Source organism: Penicillium longicatenatum (assembly GCF_028827895.1).
Source record: "Penicillium longicatenatum strain IBT 33135 chromosome Unknown contig_1_segment0_segment0, whole genome shotgun sequence".
NCBI classification, from domain to species: Eukaryota; Fungi; Ascomycota; class Eurotiomycetes; order Eurotiales; family Aspergillaceae; genus Penicillium; species Penicillium longicatenatum.
Window position 1 is genome coordinate 597,861 of NW_026643119.1, and position 22,878 is coordinate 620,738.

At 49.9% G+C, this 22,878-nt stretch overlaps 4 protein-coding genes across 4 annotated transcripts; all 4 read left to right on the plus strand.

The window, feature by feature from the left end:
• Window positions 1-1,551: 1,551 nt before the first annotated feature.
• On the plus strand, window positions 1,552-6,218 carry N7484_001013 (uncharacterized protein; the record flags this gene model as incomplete). The annotated part of the gene is made up of 3 exons (XM_057111433.1): window positions 1,552-2,010; window positions 2,102-5,256; window positions 5,309-6,218. The coding sequence occupies 3 exons, from the start codon at window positions 1,552-1,554 to the stop codon at window positions 6,216-6,218; spliced, it is 4,524 nt and encodes a 1,507-aa protein (XP_056976170.1).
• Window positions 6,219-7,574: 1,356 nt separating this feature from the next.
• N7484_001014 (putative tRNA-splicing endonuclease) lies at window positions 7,575-14,119 on the plus strand (the record flags this gene model as incomplete). The annotated part of the gene is made up of 3 exons (XM_057111434.1): window positions 7,575-13,793; window positions 13,867-13,956; window positions 14,024-14,119. 3 exons carry the CDS (start codon window positions 7,575-7,577, stop codon window positions 14,117-14,119), a joined length of 6,405 nt encoding a protein of 2,134 aa, XP_056976171.1.
• Window positions 14,120-16,016: 1,897 nt separating this feature from the next.
• On the plus strand, window positions 16,017-18,863 carry N7484_001015 (uncharacterized protein; the record flags this gene model as incomplete). The annotated part of the gene is made up of 1 exon (XM_057111435.1): window positions 16,017-18,863. One exon carries the CDS (start codon window positions 16,017-16,019, stop codon window positions 18,861-18,863), a length of 2,847 nt encoding a protein of 948 aa, XP_056976172.1.
• A 549-nt stretch (window positions 18,864-19,412) lies between these two features.
• On the plus strand, window positions 19,413-20,068 carry N7484_001016 (uncharacterized protein; the record flags this gene model as incomplete). The annotated part of the gene is made up of 2 exons (XM_057111436.1): window positions 19,413-19,427; window positions 19,490-20,068. 2 exons carry the CDS (start codon window positions 19,413-19,415, stop codon window positions 20,066-20,068), a joined length of 594 nt encoding a protein of 197 aa, XP_056976173.1.
• Between the last annotated feature and the right edge of the window lie 2,810 nt (window positions 20,069-22,878).

Below are 22,878 nucleotides of genomic sequence, written 5' to 3' on the forward strand. Positions count from 1 at the left end.
TGATTAGAAATCCAGAGAATCAACAGTGCGACAGACACTCCTTTTTACACTTGTTAATATAATTACCTGCACTGATGAGCATTATCCTTTAATTAGACCGTTATAGAAGCTAAAACAAACCGAAAGTTGGGCATTGCATCTAAAATTACGGAGTAGGAGATGGCAGTCTGACTAAGGTGGATCAGACGCTCGTGCCGTGTTAGTTTCAGACTTGATGATCCGACAAAGTGCTAATGCAATACACGATCGGTCTCGAACTGGTCTCAGTAAGTCGGGACAAGTAACTTCCGTTTTAACCACGGTGTCCAGATCAATCAATACGAGTCCATGTGGGAAATATCAGAACAGGGGACCGGGGCTTAGGCGGGGGCCAACGTGTACCCGGCCAATAATGGGGCCAACGTGGGATTACATGGGGACTGCAGAACTATGAGCGCATAAACCGCCCCGGGCCAATTTATTATTATCATAATAATATGCAAGCTCCGTGGCGGCTGTGCTACAGTATGGTCTTACTCCGTACGTGCTCCGTACAGGAGGGGCCGGAATTAAGGACATAACCATAATGGGCAACATGGTAAATCCTTCGATCCGATTAACCTAAAAATGTCCTATGATTTGCCTCTTGGTCCCTGATTTCCCCAAGGGAACCCGACTACAGACCGACTGCCGGAGATCCAAACCCGTCATAGTTGCCACAATCAGAAATTTAGGCGTTGAACCAGACAAAGGGCTGGGAAGAGCCGGAACGAGGCTGGCCGTGTATGGTAAGATAAATTACCGGATGTATCAGCTTTCATGCCGAGTCCGAGCCAACATCAACTTTATTCTACCTGAGTACAGAGTAATGGGGGACACAAGGTGACGATTAGACAAAGACATCGAGAAATCAGATCCGACGAAGGACTGCTGTGAAAGTGGTTGCATCATGCTCCTCTTCAGCAATATAATTACTGTAGGAAGAACTGGCCGAGTTTACACAATGACACAAAGAAACTACCTGTGCCAAGGCTCCGCTGACCAAGCGCGGCATGTTGTCGTACCGAATTGTAATTATACTGTAATCTCGTTGTAAGCAAGGCCAACGGGCGCGAAGTGGAAATTCCCCAAAGCTGAACCAATCCTCCCAAAGCACCTTCATCATCCTGGCTCTTCTCTCCTTCGAATAAGGACAATCCTTCACATATCCCTCTCCCTTTCTCTACATTTTACATGGACCCTCGTGGGTGAAACCTCCCCCCCTTTTCTAGTCGATCCCGTCTATCAACTCGAACTATCCCTTACCGTCCATATCGGATCCCGCTGGAACCTGCCCGCGCGCTGGTTCTGTCCCTGTCCCTTCGAAATCAACGATTCGATCCACCCCCGAATGCCATTGCTAGCGTCCGCCCTGTGATATTCCCCTCCCTTTGCGACTTGAGATCGAATCATCAAGGTTACGCCACGGACAGTATTGGATTCCGGCTCCAAGACATCGGATACTCGTTATCCCCATTTATCCCAGGAATCTTATCGAGTTATATGCCCTACCTGGGCGCACCCGTGGCCTAAATGGCTTCCGTGCGCTTCCCTGGAGAAGATTATGCCGAGGCCACTAGTGAGATTGGTGAGGTCCCCAGCAACATCTCGAAACCGACTCAGCGACAGAGATGGGCTACCACACGCCAGGCCGGCACCGGCGGCGTGCGGAAACGTGTCTCCATCATCGACCGTTTCCACAAGCGACATGAGATGAGAGATGAGAAGCGCAAATCCAATAATAGCGCTGTTTCCAATGACAATGTATCCACCAACGGCGCCGAAAACCCCAATGGAGAGAACCGAACGATCTACTTCAACGTCCCGATCCCTGAGTCCGAGCGCGACGAAGAGGGCCATCTTAATTTTGCCTATCCCCGAAACAAGATCCGGACTGCCAAGTATACGGCGCTCACGTTCGTGCCTAAAAACGTCTTCCTGCAATTCCACAACATTGCGAACATCTATTTCTTGTTCGTTATTATTCTCAACGTACGTCAGCCCAACGATCACCACCCCCACAATGAGAGGAAGAAAAAAGAAATCGAGCGTCATGTAGTATTTGAAGCTGACTTGGATCTAGTTCTTCTCTATTTTCGGTGCCAACAATCCCGGTCTGAACGCCGTTCCCCTAATTGTTATTATTGTCGTGACCGCTATTAAGGACGCCATTGAGGATTGGGGCCGAACGGTTTCTGATAACCAAGTCAACAACTCTCCCGTATATCGCCTGGTTGAATGGAATAACGTGAATTCGACCGAGGATAATATCTCCACTTGGCGCCGATTCAAAAAAGCCTGTACCCGAGGTATCATCAGAGCCTACAAGGCCTCCGCGGATATGTTCACCAAAAAAACCGAGGAGGTAGGCGATGACGGTCAGCGACGAGAATCATTTTTGACCACAGCGGACCAACGGGCGTCTATTTACTCCAACCGCGACTCCTTGGCCGCCGATGTTGCCATTCCGATGACTGAGGTTCAGTCACCCCAACCCGAGGCTCGCGAAAACTGGGGTAACCCGGAAAATAAATTCCTTTCGCCCAACAGCGCGGCCAGGGAAAGCATGGCAGCACCCGTGTCTGACAAGAAAACCGGAAGTGTGTTGGATCACTCGAAGCAAACACCTGGCGTTGCTCGGTTCAAGCGAGACTACTGGAAGAACCTTCAGGTTGGTGATTTTGTTCGTTTGTACAACGAAGACCCCATCCCCGCCGACATTGTGATTCTGTCCACCTCGGATCCAGACGGAGCCTGCTATGTTGAAACCATGGGCCTGGATGGCGAGACGAACTTGAAGGTTCGCCAAGCACTTCATTGTGGTCGCCAGGTTCGACATGCCCGCGACTGTGAAAAGGCCGAGTTCACCATTGAGAGTGAGGCGCCTCACCCTAATCTCTACTCTTACAATGGTGCCATTCGGTGGGATCAACGGGACCCGAATTTTCCAGAGGCCCCTCGCAAGGAAATGGTTGAACCAATCACCATCAACAACATGCTGCTCCGAGGTTGTTCTCTGCGCAGTACTGAATGGATTCTTGGCGTGGTCGTTTTCACCGGTGGAGAGAGCAAGATCATGCTCAACTCGGGTGCGACTCCCGCTAAGCGTGCTCGCCTGGCGAAGGATCTCAACTGGAACGTTATCTACAACTTCGTTATTCTATTTTTGATGTGTCTCGTTGCGGGTATTGTCAACGGTCTTGCGTGGGGTTCCAATGACGAATCTTTGGACTACTTCGATTACGGCTCGTATGGAGGCACCCCTCCAGTGACCGGTATCGTCACCTTCTGGACAGCCGTGATTCTGTTCCAGAACTTGGTTCCCATCTCGCTCTACATCTCTCTTGAAATCGTTCGAACCATTCAGGCTGTCTTCATCCACAGTGATATCTTCATGTACTACGAGAAACTAGGGCTCTACTGTGTACCCAAGTCATGGAACATCTCCGACGATGTGGGGCAGGTAGAGTACATTTTCTCTGACAAGACCGGTACATTGACACAAAACGTTATGGAATTCAAGAAGAGCACAATCAATGGTGTGTCCTACGGCGAAGCGTACACTGAGGCCCAGATAGGTATGAGGCGACGCGAAGGAGCCAACGCCGATGAGGAGGCTGCTCAGGCTCGTGAGCAGATCGCGGCCGATGGAAAGAGAATGCTTGAAGGGTTGCGCCGAATTCATGATAACCCGTACCTGCGTGACGAAAACCTGACTTTCATCGCACCAAATTTTGTTGAAGATATCGACGGCCAATCTGGAGAAGAACAGAAAGCCGCTGTCGAGCATTTCATGCTGGCCCTGGCCGTGTGCCACACTGTCATCACTGAGCACACCCCGGGTGATCCCCCTCAGATTGAATTTAAGGCCCAGTCGCCTGATGAGGCTGCGCTAGTTAGCACTGCTCGGGACTGCGGCTTCACTGTTCTTGGTCGTTCCGGCGATGATCTGCTTCTGAACGTCATGGGTGAGGAGCGTACCTACACTGTTTTGAATACCCTTGAGTTCAATTCCTCACGTAAGCGAATGAGTGCAATTATTCGCATGCCCGACGGTACTATTCGCCTTTTCTGCAAGGGTGCTGATAGCATCATTTATTCTCGACTGGCGCGTGGCAAGCAGCAGGACCTTCGACGCAAGACTGCCGAGCACCTGGAGGAATACGCTAAGGAAGGTTTGCGAACTCTGTGCGTCGCTGACAGACTTTTGAGTGAAGACGAATACCAGGCATGGAACCTGGAACACGACGTTGCAGCTGCTGCTATTGTCGACCGCGAGGAAAAACTGGAGAAGGTTTCCAGCGAGATTGAGCAGGAGCTCATGCTTATTGGTGGAACTGCTATCGAGGATCGACTGCAAGACGGTGTACCGGACACCATTCAACTTCTTGCTGACGCCGGTATCAAGTTGTGGGTTTTGACTGGTGACAAGGTGGAAACTGCTATTAACATCGGTTTTTCGTGCAATCTCCTCAACAATAACATGGAATTGATTGTTCTCAACATCGGCGAGAATCAGATTGAGCAAGCGAACGCTGAGCTTACCAAACACCTTGCAACCTTTGGCCTGACCGGTTCCGACGAGGAGCTAATTGCGGCCCGCGCAGACCACACCCCACCTGAACCCACTCATGCTGTCATTGTCGATGGTGAAACACTCAAGTTGATGCTAGACGACGAACTGAAACAGAAATTCCTCCTCTTGTGCAAGCAGTGCAAGGCTGTTCTCTGTTGCCGTGTCAGTCCCGCTCAGAAAGCCGCTGTTGTCAACATGGTCCGCCACGGCCTTGATATCATGGCTCTTTCCATTGGTGACGGTGCCAACGACGTTGCTATGATCCAGGAAGCCGACGTAGGTGTCGGTATTGCTGGTGAAGAAGGTCGACAGGCTGTCATGTCCTCTGATTATGCCATTGGACAATTCCGATTCCTTCAGCGTCTGCTTCTCGTTCACGGAAGATGGTCTTACCGCCGCCTGGGAGAGTGTACCGCCAACTTCTTCTACAAGAACCTGGTGTGGACCTTCGCGCTCTTCTGGTACTGCATCTACAACCAGTTTGACTGTTCCTATCTCTTCGATTACACCTATATCGTTCTGGTCAACTTGGCCTTCACCTCTCTTCCAGTTATCTTCATGGGTATCTTCGATCAAGATGTCGATGATAGAGTGTCTCTTGCCGTGCCCCAGCTTTACATGCGGGGTATTGAGCGCAAGGAATGGTCTCAGCTTAAGTTTTGGTACGTTTTGATTGATCCAGCTTCTTGCTTCACGGTTGCTAATTCGCTGCAGGTTGTATATGGCCGATGGATTGTATCAGTCGGTGATCTGCTTTTTCATGCCCTACATGCTCTACCAGGTCGCAAACTTTGCCAACGAAACCGGTCGCGACATTGCGGATCGATCGCGCATGGGCATCTTAGTGGCTACCTGTGCCGTTCTCGCTAGCAACATCTACATCATGATGAACACCTACCGATGGGACTGGTTTACCTGTTTAATCAACGGTATCAGCTGCCTGTTGATCTTCTTCTGGACCGGTATCTATACATCATTCACTGCCTCTGGCCAGTTCTACAAGGGCGCCTCCGAGGTTTACGGTGCATTCAGTTTCTGGGTTATACTACTCGTGACGCTTATGATCGCCCTGCTTCCCCGCTTCGCTTATAACGCTTTCCAGAAGGTGTTTTTCCCTCTGGATGTGGATATCATCCGCGAGCAGGTCACACTGGGAAAATTCAAGTATTTGGAGAATGTTGACGATTTCATGCCAATGAAACCTGATGTCCTTGCCAATAGCGATGGATCGGCGGCTTCCTCTGAACTGGCCAAGCCCATCCAGCCTACGATGAAGCAGGATCCGGAAATCCCAGACGATGACCGGAATTTCTACCCACCGACGGTGTCAGTTACCCACGCTACCCATGTGAACGGTCATATTCCTCGCAGTCAAAACGGGAGCAATGGCACTAACTACACCGCAAGCCTAGACCAGAATCCTCGACCTCAGTCGGTGGACTACGTCCGACGATCCCGTGAGCGGACTCGGCATTCCTTCGAGCGAGTTCGACAAAGCTTCGAGGCTAGCAACGACTTTACATCCGCCGCCATGCTGCACCGAATGGAGTCTAGCCATACCGAGGCCGCTCAAGATCCCTTCAAAACCCCCGAAGAGCTTCCTGCACATAATAACATGTTTTGAAAAGGCACAGCGAATTTTGCATAGACTTGCTCTGACGACCCGTCCGTGATGACTTCACTTTCTGTTTATTGTTCTTTAGTCGACTCCCTTGCTTGCGTCCGTCGACTCCCTTGCTTGCGTCCTCTTTGATTTGCCGTGTTGACTTTACATCCATATTCATGAGCTATAGGCCGTGGTGTTTTCCTTTTCCCCTTATTTCTTTTTGTTCCCATCCCATTCACAGCCTTGATATTCCCCTGATAGAAAGCAGGCGTTTGGTATACATTTGGTTGGAGGCACGGCGCATACTTTGTTTCTCTCGCTTTCTGTCTGATTTTCGTTTCCATTCCCACTCACTTCGACCCATGACAGTCCCGATCTCTGGTGGCTGTATTTTCTTTCCTGTCTGCTTTCACCTGTCTTATAGTGACACTTGCCTTTTGTACAAAAGCGTTCCTGTCTTGTTGCACGACGCCTGCATTTAATGGTCTTCTCTTAATGTGATCCATTTCCAGGAATTATCTCATTCGGGTTCTCTACTTGGCCTGTTTTGTCCTCCGTTGGGAGGTTCAGGGCCGGGGAATGATATTCATGTATCCTATTCGACGCCATGCGGAAACCATCTTATACGAATATCTATGAATTGTTTTGCGTCATTTAAAGCTACAGTAGAAAGTGTCCATTCAAAGAGACTTTGCGGCGTAATTTAACAAATCCCGATGGAGTATAAATGAAGCGCGTCGCGTCTATCCGAGACTTTTACCGCCTTCGTGTCCTACCAATCACATGGCTGGATTGTACTGCCCGCGTTTGTTACTGACGATTTTCTGTCTGAACTTCAATGCGTTAACAGTGATTGCATTGTCGGGCGTTTGCATTTGCGTGAGACATCCGAGGTCTGGATTTCTTCTGCATAGACCCGTACATTTGCAACTGGCTTTTCTTGATTCATATTTCGCCAGAACAATCTCCCGACTTAAAACGCTTCTCCCACGTCACTTCCTACGAGAGTCTACCTGAGAGCTCAGAACTTACTGCTGCCCTCGCTCTGTAATAGAGAGACCTGCCTGCTGTTGTTTTTGACAGTATGCAATGACTGCTGTGACGGCGATTAAATATTGAACACCCGCACAACAAAAATTCGTTTACACTTCGGTCTCGTTCTCTTCCCTCTTCCCTACGGCCCACTTCGGAGTCCCCTAGCTCTCCAGCGTCGATGTGCTAGGACATTCGTTGATTGCCCGGAAATGTGTGGAGATATTTGAATTCAAAATCAGTGCCTCTACGTTTTAAGTTGTTGTGATGGAGTTTGTGGATGCGATTGGGTGAGTGATCATGACAGATCTTGCATACGCACCAGCAGCAGCTAAACACAATATGATTGAATACAGAGAGCTTAAGGCCCTACCGGAAGGGACCCACCTTCTATGTCCACGACAAAACGAAGACGACTACGGAAGATATGATGATTTGAGCCAAGTGAACGAGGATGGGAAAAAGGTGAAGGACCTCGTGGTGGAGGCCAAGGCTCGCAAGGAGAAGTTTCTTTCTTCCATGCGTATACTTGCCTATAATGCGGACGGCGTGGAGGATCTACAAGCCTGGGTTTTGAGCAGATTAGACGACTCCCTGGAGAAATGTGATCTCTGTATTAAGGAGTACTACACAGGGAAGATCTGGCTCATGGAACTTCTCAAGGAGAACTACCAGGAAGAGGATATTGAGGCATTTGCTCAGCGGGTTGATGAGTGGGATATCAAGCGTATTACGCGGAACTTGGCAAATGCTACTACACAGCTTAAAAGCGTCCCGCCGCAGCAGATTGCTCTCGATACCTTGGATCGAGCGTCCTTGCTAGCCATTTTCGAGACTTTGAGTTGCGAGGCCATGCTTCGCAGTGACAGTCTTCTGCAAGAGTTTTTTGATGAACCTTTTAAGCTCATCCAGACAAAAAGGACATTGAAGATCTCCGATTATGTCCCAGCTGTCGCCCGCTTCTTATTTGACTCAAACCAGCTTCGTAGCTTCTGGGCGATCTCAACATGGACTCGCTACAGCCGACCTCCAACAACATTGGAGTTCGAATGGGCGCTTCGAGATGGGATACTCGGTGCACTGCAGGCTGCCTCCCAACAACCTCCACAGATGCCGCTCATTCAGCGTCTATGGCGTGGAATGCAGCTCATTTTAAGGAAATTGGACAAGGAGCAAATCACACATCAGCTTCGGGCCTTGGATATTGACCCTTGTCGTCTCTCTGTCGACCACCTGGCCATTCCAACTCCAGGCTTACGATTCCTTCTTAACACCATGCAGATCTTCCTAGAAAAGGCCCCGACCGACTTCTGGGATGCTATGCAGACCATATCACCGCAGGCTCTAATTGAGCAGACCTTTCATAATCCTCAATTCAGTGGCTTTTTGATGCAGGTTCAAGAGGGAGAGCCATGGGACAAGTCCGTCCTGAAAGATATTTTGTCATGGATCAGTCCGTTTTTGACATCTTTGAAGGGCGCTCATCAACCATCGGCTTGTCGTGCCTTGGCTTTGCCGTTGTTAAAACGCTTCCAAGACCCGAAGTTTCCGAACCTGGCCCGCTATCATTGTTTCCACTCTGGGCTACTCAGCCTTTTGCACACTTTACGATTTTTCACAGATGATGAAGCATCACGAGGGTCGGTTGCACGAGTGGTCTTGAAAGAGACTATGGAAGTGTTAGGAGACACCATTCATATCATTTTGAATCCTCCGACATTTGCCATTGAGGCACAGCTACAGAAGAATATCATGTCGCTCTGCATGGACGTTGTTCGTAATACCTTGGCTCTCGAGTGCCAGTCACTTAAGAGCGACTACGAGGTCATTTTGAGACAAGGCACTCTCTCACATGGAGTTTCTACATACTCAGCACCTATCTGGGAGGCAGTCATCAGACACCTCCACCCTAACAACCTATCTTTGTCTCAATCTGCTCTTCTCGGAATCCTGCCGTTGGTGGGACTGGAGGGATTCCCCACGCCCTCGAAAGGTGAAGGGAACCCAGAGAAGCAGCACTTCAACACGATCTACGGGCATCTTACAAAGCTGTCCTGTCAGATTATTGAACGTCTTTCCGACTTCCCACCGGAGCATCTCAACCAGTTGTTCTCAGTACAAGACACGGCGAGCGCACTGATCTCGGCATTATTCGCCGCTGACCTGGACACATACCAAGCCTCTGTTGACTTGATTAAGAACGTGAGCGGTCAATCTGCTCGACGCGATGCGATCTCTCATTTGTTGGACACCTTCTTCTTACCGACGATGTATGGCCTCAGTTGGTCGTTCCGTCGAATTTCCAACATGAAGACGTTTGCCCCGGCCCCTCGAATGCTCCATACAGGCACCGATATTGTAGAGATTCTGTGTAATAGTCAGACTGGTATGCTTCGAACGCGCAACCTCACCGATCGTAAGGAGATTCTCTCATTGCAAAAGCTGTGGGAATTCCTATGGTCAGCCTTGAGTACGATCTTCGATGAGACGGAGGCCTGGCATCTTCGAGGTAATGACAAGTCTGTCATGCTAGAGTTCTGTCGTGACACGATCCAATTTGCAGATTTCCTGTTCGATCAGTATGGAGTATTCTTGGGTGCCCTCGGAGGAACGGAATCCGAGCAGAAGTCGGTATCCGAGAACTTTCTCAACTCCCCCAATCGTACCATGAATGCTATGGTGAAGTGGTTGAGATTAAAGGATGAGTACCTAGCTAATACTCTAGTGGGCCTCGTAGCTAAGCTATTGCGGAGACTGGGTGCGCTAGATGTGGAAGTGACTGCGGAGACGGCGTTGAGATTCATTGAGGGTGTTGCAGTAAATGCTACCATCAAAACGATTCTCACTCCGCGTGACAAGGCTGAGCTGGTTAGGGCTCTAGAGGCCTACCAAAAGAAGCCTGTGGTCACTGCTTCAACTGCATCACTCAAGAAACAGTCCTCCATTACTGCTTTTGCCAAACCTTCTGATCATTCACTTCCTCCCTCCCATACCCCCAGCGAAGATGATTACGATGACCTTCCTGATTCAACTCTTCTTGAACTTTCACGTTCGGTTGAATTGAATAAAGATCGCCGTGCCACTCAAGCAAAGCGCAAATCTGAACCTTCCACCAAGATGGGGCTTTCCGCCCACCATCGAGCTTTGCCGGTATCAAAAATTGGTGCACAGCCACAAGCTACACGCTCCACCGCAAACGATGTCACCAATGTCTTGTCTTTCCGTGAAAAGCGTGAGCGTGAAAAGGAGGCTAAAAAGCGGCGTGACCAAGTTGAGCTGGCACGTCTCAAGGGACATCTCCCTCATGGGGTTGCGGGGCAAACTGCTGAGCAAGGCTCAGGCTTGAAAGGTATTGGTATCATGGGTAAAGATCACGCAATTCCTGCAGAGAGTATGATGGTTTCGTCCGGCTCTGACACAGATTCTTCGAGTGAAGATGAACTCGATACAGCCCTTTTCGGCGCCAAACCCAAGAAGCCAGAGGCTGTCTCCGCTTACGAACAGAGCAAGAAGCAATCCCTCCAGCAGATGCCCGTTAAGAAAGTTCGACGTCAACGTTCCATGAAGGATATGCGCGCTCGTCTAGCCCCGGATCTCGCTTTCCTGCACCATGCCGTTTTATCCTGGGATTACTTTGCAACCGGCGATCAACCTCCAAACGCTGAAGGTATTGACTATGTCCATGTTGCCAACAAATACCGCTCTCCCAATGAATACCAGAGCACATTTCAACCGTTGTTGATCCTGGAAGCCTGGCAAGGATTTCAACAAGCCAAGGAAGAAGGATCGTCCCGGCCATTCGAGGTTAAGGTCATGTCCCGATTGATCGTCGACTCTTGGATCGAATTCAGCACACAACCCCTAGGTCCCCCCGTTAAGGATTTCAGCCTCGGCGAAGGCGACCTAATTCTATTCTCGAGCTCGTCAAATCCCACCGGGGATCCCAATGCTGGCCATCTTCTCGCGCGTGTTTGCGGCGTCAACCGGAAATCTGGAAAACAGGAAGTCACATATCGTACCAATCCAGGACCTGGAACGAATAAATACCTCTCGTCATTTGCAACTGGATCAACTGCCTTTGCCGCCAAAATTACCTCTTTGACTCCAGTGGAGCGTGAATTCGGCGCCCTGAGTGCTCTCCAATACTACGATTTGTGCGAGGAAATCGTTCTGGCTAAACCCTCCCCCATCCTCACCTACGCGGAGGCGAAGCTTGAACCTTATATCAACAACTATTTAATCAACCTTGCTCAAGCCAAGGCAATCAAATCGGCCATTGACAACGATGGATTCACCCTCATCCAGGGACCTCCCGGTTCCGGTAAAACCAAAACCATCACTGCTCTCATTGGTAGTCTCTTGACCAGCAGTCTCGAAAAAACGGGTGTCTCGATCGGAACGGGTTACTCTGCTGCAAAACCTCCGCCTTCCCGAAAAATCCTGGTCTGTGCGCCTAGTAACGCTGCTGTGGACGAACTAGTCATGCGTTTGAAGAATGGAGTCAAGACAATCAATGGGCACGAAGAGAAGATCTCTGTCGTTCGTCTCGGAAGAGGTGATGCGATCAACACTAATGTGCTCGATGTCACTTTGGATGAACTGGTCGCTGCTCGCTTGAACAAGGATCCCGCCTCTAATAGTACTGTTGATATGAAAAAGCTGTACGAAGAGCACAAAAACACCGACACTGCGTTCAAAGAAGCTCGTTCACGTCTAGATGAATGCAGAGCAAAGGGACTGCCCGCCCCAGAGGAGCTCGAGTGTGAGTTCGAGTTGTTGAAAAAGAAACGTGCCCAGGATAGTGCGGCCATCGACAAGGGTCGCGATCAAGCTCATACCAATGTCCGTAATGCCGACTTACACAAAAAGCGCGTCCAGCAGGAGATCATCAACGGTGCACACGTAATTTGCGCCACTCTCAGCGGTTCTGGTCACGATATCTTCCAGTCCATGAGTGTTGAGTTTGAAACCGTCATTATTGATGAGGCAGCCCAGTGTATCGAACTGAGTGCCTTGATTCCTCTTAAATACGGCTGCCAAAAGTGTGTACTTGTTGGTGACCCAAAACAACTGCCACCCACTGTCCTATCTCGGATGGCATCGAAATTCATGTATGAGCAAAGTTTGTTTGTTCGCATGCAGAAGAACCATCCACGCGACGTGCATCTGCTCGATACTCAGTATCGTATGCATCCGGATATCAGTCGCTTCCCGAGTGCTACTTTCTACGAGGGCAAGCTTCAGGATGGCCCCAGCATGGCCAAGCTTAACACCCGCCCTTGGCATCAGAGTGAACTGCTCACCCCCTACCGATTTTTCGATGTTCAGGGCATGCATTCTAGTGAAGTCAAAGGCCACTCGCTGGTCAACTACGCAGAGTTGCAGGTCGCTATGCAGTTGTACAACCGTCTGATTACTGATGTAAAGGAATACGACTTTGATGGTAAGATCGGTATCATCACACCCTACAAGGGTCAGCTAAGAGAGATGAAAATCAAGTTCGCCCAACGATATGGCGAGGACATTCTCAAGAAAGTTGACTTCAACACGACCGATGCCTTCCAGGGACGTGAAAGCGAAATCATCATATTCTCTTGTGTCCGAGCCTCAAACAGCAAGGGAATTGGTTTCTTGTCCGATATTCGTCGTATGAACGTCGGTCTTACCCGTGCCAAAACCTCCCTATGGGTTCTGGGTAACTCCCGATCTTTGGAGCAGGGCGAGTTCTGGAATGGTCTCATCAAAGATGCACGCAGTCGCAGTGTCTACACCGAAGGCAACATTGTTCGTCTCCTGGACAAGCCGCAATTTACTGGCTACAAGGAAGTTAAAATGAAAGAAGTCGATGAAGCCGAGCCCGATGAAGCCCAGCAAACCCCTGCAGAATCCGGCATTTCGACGCCTTCTATCTCTCGTCCGTCCTCGGCCTCAATTGGCCTTGATTCGCGGGAGGTCTCGGTGTCGGCCTCGGCACGGGGTACTCCCCCCATTCCCCTCCCTGAGGGGCCCTCCGGTGGACATTCGGGCTTGGATAAGTCCAAAATGTGTGGACTTTGTGGCAGTGGCGATCATTTCACCCATAATTGCGACAACGATGAAGCTAAGGCTACGGCTCGTGGACAATGCTTCCGATGCAAAAAAGACGGCCACACCAAGATGTCCTGTACCACTGTGCGCTGTATCGAGTGTGGTGAGTTCGGCCACAGGATTTTCAATTGCCAGGCCCCACGTTCCATCTCCAAGCAGAAGAAGCAGCGTATCCAGCACGAAGAAAATGAATTCAAGGAAGCGCAAAAACAGCTGGCTGAGCGTCGACGCCAATCACAACTTGGCGACCATGATCGCAAAGTACCTGTTATTCAGGCAACTAATACTACTGGCCGACCGGTTGAGAATCCTGGAGGCAAACGAAAGCGTCCCGATACTTCGGTTGCAGAGGGCCCCAAGGCATCCCGTCCCCGCACGGAAAACAAACCACCATCGAAGGCTCCCAAAGGCCCACGAGAAAACAAACCGCCAGCAAACGCACCTAAGGGCCCGCGAGCACCTGCTGCGCCTCCTGTAAGTTGCAGTAACCTTGCTATTTTCGTATTCATTGTGTTTTGTTTATGTTCCGGCACTGACATGCCTCAAGGGCCTCATCAAGCCATCGCGAGATGGGCCTGCTTACCCGAGCATAGACAAGCCCCCACCAACAGCTCCATCGGGACCGAAAGCCACGACAGTAAGTTCAACTCTGTTTGACATTGCAGATCGACCAGTCAACTAATATATTATCTCGATTCATCTAGAACCCCAACATTGGTCAACCTAAGCCTCGTCCCCCAATGATGCGCAAGAAGAAAGAAGTGGACCCATTCATTCGCCCCAAGCCGCGACCCAAGTAAGATGCGTGTCCCGCCTTTTCCCACTTCAACATTCCCTCTCTGTTCTGTTCTTTATGTCCACAAGGTTCCGGAGATTAATGTCACCATGCCTCTATCCCCCAAGCCAATCAAGCAAACGCCTAGACGCCTCTCAAGCGCTTGACATTCATGGTCGAAATAGATGTTATTATTATACTGTACGTAACATGGCTCCCACCTGGAGCATCGGAGATATAACCATAAAAAGAGTTCTGTCCCCACTATGATCTATTCTATCGTAAATGGTCCGTAGATCCACCAGCTGAAGTTCCGCTAACTTCGGAAAACGTTGTTCACCCGTGTGGGATAGGCACACGGACTGTGGATGACAGGAGAGTGGAGACCGACGATTGACACATCGATTGTGTCTTGCACGAGAAGTTTGTTTCCTTGTTCTTATACCAGGCTCCAGGTTATCTTACTCCAAAGTGATTCTTTCTTTCCTTCTTTCTGAGAACTTGTGGCGTTGCTATATTGAATATTCCTTTTTTGATGCTTTTTCTTTGCTTCGTGTTGCCAATGTTTTGTTTTGCAGCTGGGGTTGCGCAATGCCATGCGACATCTTTCCACAAATACAAATCAAAAAAGCATCCTCCAGGTAGTCTAGAGAATCAAGGTAATACTGCTGTATATATTAAATAAATTAAGGAAGGGTACGATGTGGTAGATCAGAAAAAGCTGCAAGGGCGGTGGATCGGGGAAAAGCGATAGTTTGCATATGAGCAAACCTTCCTTTCCCCTCAACACAACTCGCCCAGGATCCACTTCATCATCCACTTCACCCACTTATCTATGCAACAACACTAAGACGAACAAAGCCAGAATGGAAAGGGACTTTTCTCGTCCAGCCTGTGTATCTTTGCGATCGTCTGTCTCTACCCGTCCCGGGGATCCCTGAACATGATCTGCGCGGTGCGAACACCCGGAAAGCTGATACCTCACATCCTGACGTCGGTTATACTTTGCACTTTCAAGAAATTGAAAATAGAGAGGGACTAGTTCACGAAGCTGGGTCAGGCGCCCCTTACGTGTGCATTCCCACAAGGGCATGGGGACGACCTGCAAACCCAAGAGGTTCCTGTGTTCCCCAGAGCCATGCGGTAATGGTCGCACAACGCGCAACAGAGGGATTGTGCTGCGGCGTTCCTCGATGCAGCCCCAATCAACCCTCGGGAACTAGTGATAGGTCCAGGCGAGAAAAGAATAGTTTGTCAATCCCGCTAGCTGCTGTGTCATATTGTCGACCCACCCGTACGGTTGCACCAGATATCATGGTTCCCCTTTCGAGGGACTAATGATTTTAGCTTCGACTGTGGCCTTTTTACAGGCTATCCGCTTTCCGAGAGCGGGCCCAATCTATTCATGCATCTTGATCGTCGATTCCTGGGACACCCCCTCCTCTAAAGGAGAAGACAGCTCAACTCTATTTAAAAGGGCGTGCTATTAAACCCCCGGCTCCTCCCATCCGGTTGCCTCGTTTCGCCTGGTCTTGCTCCAATGCATTTTCTTCGTTCTTATTGATTCCAAACGCCACCCTTCCAATCATCGTATAGATCGGTGTGGCTTTTTGTACATAGTACCTGTCATTTTTCTATGCACTGTCGCCTATATATCATTCCCCAGCCACCACCTCCTTTTCAATTTCTCTCGAATAGGTAAGCCCGTCTCTCCGGGAAGGTCTCGAGTATCTTCTGACTCGGAAAGCGGTCTTGTGACACCAGCTCCTCTGCAGAACCCCTTATGACTCTCGTGACCCGTCGGATTTCAAAGCTGGTCAATTGATGCCCGTATGCATGTTGTATATGAAAGTGCAGTTGCACCCAGTCCTATCGTTCCGACTTGTCGGCCCGATCCTCGCTCCAAGCGCAGGCATTCAAGTATGCCGTCTACAGTGACTAGCTCCCCGGACTTGACCCGACCTCGCGGGGGAAGTGGCCCACGACCTCAAGCCCGCTCGGCAGGAGGGGTCGAGAGAGCGCCCCGCAACGAAAGCTTGTCAGATCTAGTGCGCTTTTTTCAAACCCAGAATATGCCAGCCCCAAGTATACCGCCAATTGGCTCTCCCGATTCCACAACGGCGCTTCCCGCCGTCCTATCCCCGGAACCGAAGGAGCCGACCATTGAATTGACTAAAGAGGAGATCAAGCCTTTCCACCGGCGATTGTTGCAGTTTGCTCGCCAGAAGAAAGAACCCAAAGAATCAGCACCGAGATCTAAGGCCGACGAGAATCAAAGACAAATCGAGGCTTTACACCGAGAGGGCTATCTCATGTCTCCTTCCAAACCCAAAAGTGCTCTTGATCGACCAAAGAATAGTATGGATCGATCGAAAACTAGCCTAGATCGACCGAAGAGCAGCCTGGAGCGGACTTTTTCCAGATCGAAGAAGCAGGACGTTGAAGCTATTGGTCGGCCATGGCTGACCAGGACAGAGAGCAATACCGGGTCACTAGACCCCAGACGTCGCTTGGCCTCTTTGGATTTGGATGACTTTGGCTCCATGCTCGATGCCGCTGTTTCACTCTCGGAGTTTGATGATGCGTCCCCGCCACCCTATCAGCAAACCAATTCTGGCACGCCTGCGCCTCGCAATGACCAGGTCCTTGGTTCCCAACAAACATCTACACTGCCGCTCCCAAGGGCCTCTTCGGAAGCTTGTCTACGAAGCATTGATCAACCGATGCCATCATCAATTTCCATGACCGAGACGGAAGGAAGTGGATCAAGAAATTGTGATCCGCCATGGCCGCCAAGCGCTCTCAGTATGGGCACAGGAGGTACAGACCGAAACCCTCGGCCCGTATCTTTATCGACCGGCAATCAATCCACAGGGGTACAGGCCATCAATTCCTCGGAGCCTGTTCAGAGTGAGCCAAAGCAAGACCAAATCGCAGAGCAGCCTCAAGTACCAGACCATCCTCCTCCTAATCCATCTGGCAACCCTTCGCCACCCTCATTGAAGCTTTTCCCCGATGTTGCACCTCCACGCATGTCCAGCAAAAACGCTTTGCGAATTTCATCGGCGCCTCGATTCCATACTACTACCAAAACGGCTCCGCCACCTCCACCGCAAGCCAAATCTCAGGCAGTCGAGACAGAAGCAGTGCCAGAAAAGCCACGACAGTCGACAAAAGTACACGCAACAAAAACTGCAAAGGGTACAGAAGATCCAGTGTGTTCTGGCGCTCTGGGTGCAGCTGTTCCCACTGACTCCCCTGTAATCGTCAAAAAGCCTCGGGCCGTTTCTGCTCAGGCTCAGGGTCAGAGAAAGCCACGTCCTCCTTCACTAGCCATGGGAACCCTTCAGGCGTTCCCTCTTCCAGCACCAACGAGGCCCTTGCCATCGATCCCTAAAGCTAATACACTTGCCCCTCCTACGGACCCAAGAACCCCGGTGCGAACAGTTCGATCGGGCTCCAAACTATCCGAAATGCAGCACTCCCAGCCATCTCCTATCGCTGAGGAACCTCGCGAGTCAGAAGTCCGCGCCGCTACTACGCTTGGTCACCGCGCTGAAGAGGTATTGGAGCATGTCAAGTCACCAGAAACAACTCCAGAGAGTTCTAAGTCGGCATCACCGGAGCAGCACACTCCAAGACGGCGCTCTTTAAGTGTCCATGTTCCACCCATGCGAGACCTTCCTGAAAGTCCTTCGGACGGCAGTGACGAGCAACCTGCCTGTGATCAGCCTTTGGCTGATTCTCCTTTGTTGGGGCAATCGGTACCTACAAAGTCCCATGCCAGAAAATCTGCGCTAAAAGGTCTTCAGATTAATTCCCGTGTTGACCGAAACAACCTTCCTTTCGGTCTTCCCTCTCCTCCCCCCTCCGCGGCTCTCCCATTGGATCCGCCCGCGCAGCGAGCTGCAGAGCGATCAGCTCACCGCAACTATAATGCGCCCGTTGAACCTAGGCCCGTGACCTCGCGAAGTATGGATACGATGGGTCCTTCTCACCATCACCAAAGCTTGATGCTCTCACGCAGCAACAGTTCTCGAAGCAGCCTCCCTCGTGAGAGCATTCCTGAATCAAATGAGCAACCTAGCCGAGCCGAATCACCACTCCCATCTTCTGATGATGAGGGCTTCGGTCCTCGTGGCGGTAAGAACCGTTCACACCGCGTCTCTGAGCAGCACAAATCACGCGCCCATCCAATGCGACGCGGCTATGAGACGCTTGACGCCAGACCTACCCACAGCCGGCCACGTTATCAACACTCAATGAGACCTTTGACACCACAGGGTCATAGCAACAGTCATAGCTACGAGCCCTCTATGTCTCCTCAATCACAATATTCTCAGGCCACTTCCCGGTCCCGTCACTCGCAGAGTGCCCATCGTGCACCGGCGCCATCCCACGATCCTTATCTGGAGGACCGGATCGCCAATCTCGAACGTCAAAACCAGGTTCTTCAAGCGGCTCTCATGGCAGCCCTCAATGCTGGAGTCAAACCAAATCTGGACCTGCACGAATCTGCCATGCCTCCTGCTTTCCCCTCCGGAGGTCTCGGAAATCCTTACCAAGAAAGACGGTTCGCATCTCGTCCTGATAGTTGGATGAGCTCTTCGCGGAGCAGTGATCTCAGTGGGTTCGAGACACCTGGGTCTGTCCGTGATGCCCGGGCAAATACTCGCCAGCTGGACAACATGCTTGAGGATATTGAGTCCGGCTGGTTGTCTGACAAGTCGAGTTTCAGTGGAGCTCGCTCCATGGCCCGAAATCGTTGATGATATACATATTTATCTTGATTAACCCTTGCTTACATTTTTGTCTTGACGCTTCTGTTTCTACTTGCAAGACTTATCTTTTTGACGACTCACCATGATCCTTCTTTTCCAAGCCGTGACGATCATTGTCTTTCCTTGATATACTTTTCCATGTTTGGTTCTATTTATTTTCGACGATACCAACTTCTCTCTTCTATGCTTCATACCCAATGCTTGTATCTATTCAAGTCTCACCTATTCTCTATAATTGAGTGAATTTTGACCTTCTCAACACTACCCTTGACTATATAATATTGTAAATCGTAGGGCAGTCTCAGCCATGTGATGCGCTTAGTCATCTCTGTTTTGGTCCTGCTCAGAGCTTCCTCGACAGCAGAACAAGTTTCGAGTGGAGATTAATCCACCACAAAGACATTGATCTTGCTAGCAGGCTGCAGATGACAAGTAAATCTGAGATCTGAGCCATGAGAATTGCCGCGTCACCTTAATCACCTCCAAAAAAACTCACCTCCTTTCACATCCCGACTTCCCCGCAGATTGGAACCAGCAATGGCCAACCCACCAGTAAGTTGTTCTAAAACCCTACGGAGAGTAAACAGCCAACTAACACTAAATAGCGCACACAGCAGGTGCCCCAGCACGTCACTGCATTGCTCTCCCACCTCACCTCCCGCCCAGGGGTACAATCGACCCTGATCCTCTCCCGCAAAGACGGCTCAATCATCCAAAGAACCGGCCAGCTCGCCCCCCAAGAACCCACCTCACGTCCAGCACCTACAACCAGCGAACAAACCACACCCCCCTCCGACACAGACCCCGCTCCCGTCCCAGCACAAATACCCCAAGTCTCGCAAGCAGAGGCCCTAGCCGCGCACATCTTCGCCTTCGTCTCAAGCGCCTCCGCATTGGGCGTCTCGCTCTCAAACCCTACCCCTCAGTCCTCGGATGTTCTCCCCCCCTCTACCTCTACACCAGCTCTAGACGGTGAATCTAATTACGGGAACGGATCTCGCACACCGCGCGAGGAGGATCGAGACGAGAATACAGATCGCGAGGAAGATGAGGAGGTAAAGCTTTTGCGTATGCGCACGCGGAAGCATGAGATTGTCGTTGTACCGGATCGCAAATATTTGCTTTGTGTTGTGCATGATGCTTCGCATGCGAGCGGGGGGCCTGGTGCCAGGGGAACTCGTTCTTCGCGGTGATATGGTGCTTTCAAAGATTGATTATCTGTGAGGGCTGGTGTCTGTTTCTCGGGTTTTTTTTTAGTTATTAGCTTTTCTTGTACATGGGCCTTGGCTTGGATTTCATATATACCCGATCGAAGGAAGTTTCTTTGCACTTGCATTTCTTGTTCTGACTTTGGAAGTTTATCTGTAGTCATTTGGGGGCTTTCGATTGTATTTCAATTGAGCAGCTTCTGTTTAAACATGGGCATGGAGGACCCCCTCGGAGCAAGTCTTTTGGAGGATATTCGGTGTATACACACCACTACCCCTCTCCTGAGCGAGATCTGAGATCAAGCATTGATCTTTCAAAGGCTCTTGACTGGTGTTTTGTCACGATTTGAGCAAGGTAGAAACCCTAGCAGCAGGTTCTTGAGGCAATTCTCGACATGGCCCGAATTTGACTACTGGATGTCTTGATACCTGACGCTTTCTTCCGGCAACCTTGGAGCAAGATTATAGTGCTTCCAGATCAGTATGTAATTCCAAGGTTCATTACCTGGGTGACTCAAGCTCTTTACTATATCTTCATGTCGCAAAGCTATGGAACTTATGTCCAGCTATAAGTCGAACAGGCCAAGCCCACACCAGGTGCTTGGAGCCTAGTTATTATTCTCACTTAGTGCGAAGGGCATGACGACCTGTTTACTTGACCCTGAGCCAAGTTCGACTCAAGGTCTTAAGGATTAGATAAATTATTATTTGGAAGATATCGGAAAGGGAGTTGGTACCTGGGCAAAGAAAGTGATGGACTGGTCATATCATCATTATTCCAGTGTAAACACATTTTCTACTCCGTAACTCCACCGCGCCAAAAAAAAAAAAAAAAAGAAGAAGAAAAAGAAAAAGAAAAACTAAGTGGCCTCTCCTTCGTTACTCGGCCTAGCGAAGCGACGGATTGTAGTTTCTGGAGACGATTGGCAGTGATTTGAGTCGTAGGGCATCATTTTCGTTAGGAATGATCCTCTCGAAGGAGGCTCTCAAATTGATGCTTTTGCGTCACAACCGTCTAGGGTGCTTTCCAAAGCCTCACAGACCTCTCAAGGAAATGCATCTTGCCTGACTTCGATTTTCTCTTTACATTATTCAAGGGTATAGAGAAGGACTGGAAGCCGGAGTCGAACGACTTCGAACGTTGCAGATTCCTTGATGTCATGCCGGGCACTATCGTAGATCTTGATCTGCGCATCAAGAAGAGAGATCACCGCGGAGTCCTACCGATGATCTCTAGGCCTGACATACTGAGACATCCGATATTGAAACCCTTTGACTTTGCCCTGGAACTAAAATTATGAGATTAGGAGCGTAGCAATCGGGCGATGTTGCCCCGCCCCCCACGGCTGCAACACTGCTGGCGCTAGGAGCTTCTCTACGAGTCAAAAATATATTTACAGTATCGTACATATTTATTTAGGCATCCGATTGTTTCTTGTCAGCCCCGTAGACACCAATAATCTAGCAAGCGGTGATAGCCGGTATGTAGAATGTACCAAATTCGAATAGATGGTTAGATATTCCGCATAATGCAAACATCCAACAGCTTCATGAAAAGTTAGGATGAGTCTCCTGCGTGGCACTATGTATGCCAGGACAAAGGCTCTTATGAGCTGAGCTCGTCATAGTTTTTCAAGTAACTTATGTCCCCAGTCCGTCATGTGATGTGTATCATACTCACAATATATTTGGCCAGGCTGAACTGCACTATATCCAACTTGGCTTAGAGCCATGCAAATTTTTATTGAAAAGGGACGCAACCTTAAGCTGGAGAGCAATAAAACAAGTTCGAGCTCGGCAGTGATTGATTCCAGAACCACATTTGGTTAAGATTTTGATTTTCGAGGTCTACAGAGCGCTCTAAGTCAAATGGACCACAAACTCAAACTCGCCTCAACAAACTAAACGCCCGGCATGATGCAATAGCGTTACACGCAGAGCGACTCCAGAAGATCATGCTTGCCTTCCCAAGAACGAAGGTGCAGATCATGGTAATCGGGCAACCGCGTGCGTTGACCTCTCCACAAAGACGTCACATGATGTCCATTTCCCTTTGTTCCTACTTGGGCAAATACGTCGTTATCCTTGGAATGTCAGCCAATCTACTCCCGAGTTTCTTTACTTCGTAATATGCCGGTGATTAGCTTTGTAGAGCGTGGGGTTGGAAGCAGCAGGTAATCAAGGCGGTGCAGGGCCAGTCAGACTATGGGTTCCGGAGTGGACACATGAACAGCCATCGGTCGCGGAGGACGTATGTGGATTGGATGACATGGAGGGGTGGTGCGAGTTAGGTTTGTTTCATTATAATACGAGTACATTGTGGTCCAAGCTTTCTATGTGTGTACTTTGCATAGGGAACATATCCGATATATCTAGGCAGCTGACCCAGGCAACAGAGGTGGAGTTGCTCACCGAGGGCTCTGAGGAGGTTAGTTTGTGCGGGAGTGCTTCCATCCAGAGCTTGTAGATGGAAGTTGATGATGATAGAATCCATGGTAAGGGGTATGAGTCAAGGGAGGTCATGTGGTTTCCCTGATAGGTTATCTGGATAGCCGACCAGGGCTCGGGTGTTCGGGACCATATCTTTGCCCGTAGGACGATCACTTATCTACCAGTATCACCAGTCTCAGTGATGGTTTATCATGAAATAATACTGTTGTCAAAACATAAATCCCAGTACTATCATGAGTATTCTTTTGATTTCGACGTCAAGATAGTCCAAGAATGGGGCGTCCGAGAACCCAATACGATGTACGCAGGTGGATCCCACTAAATATGGACATGATTCAATGAAT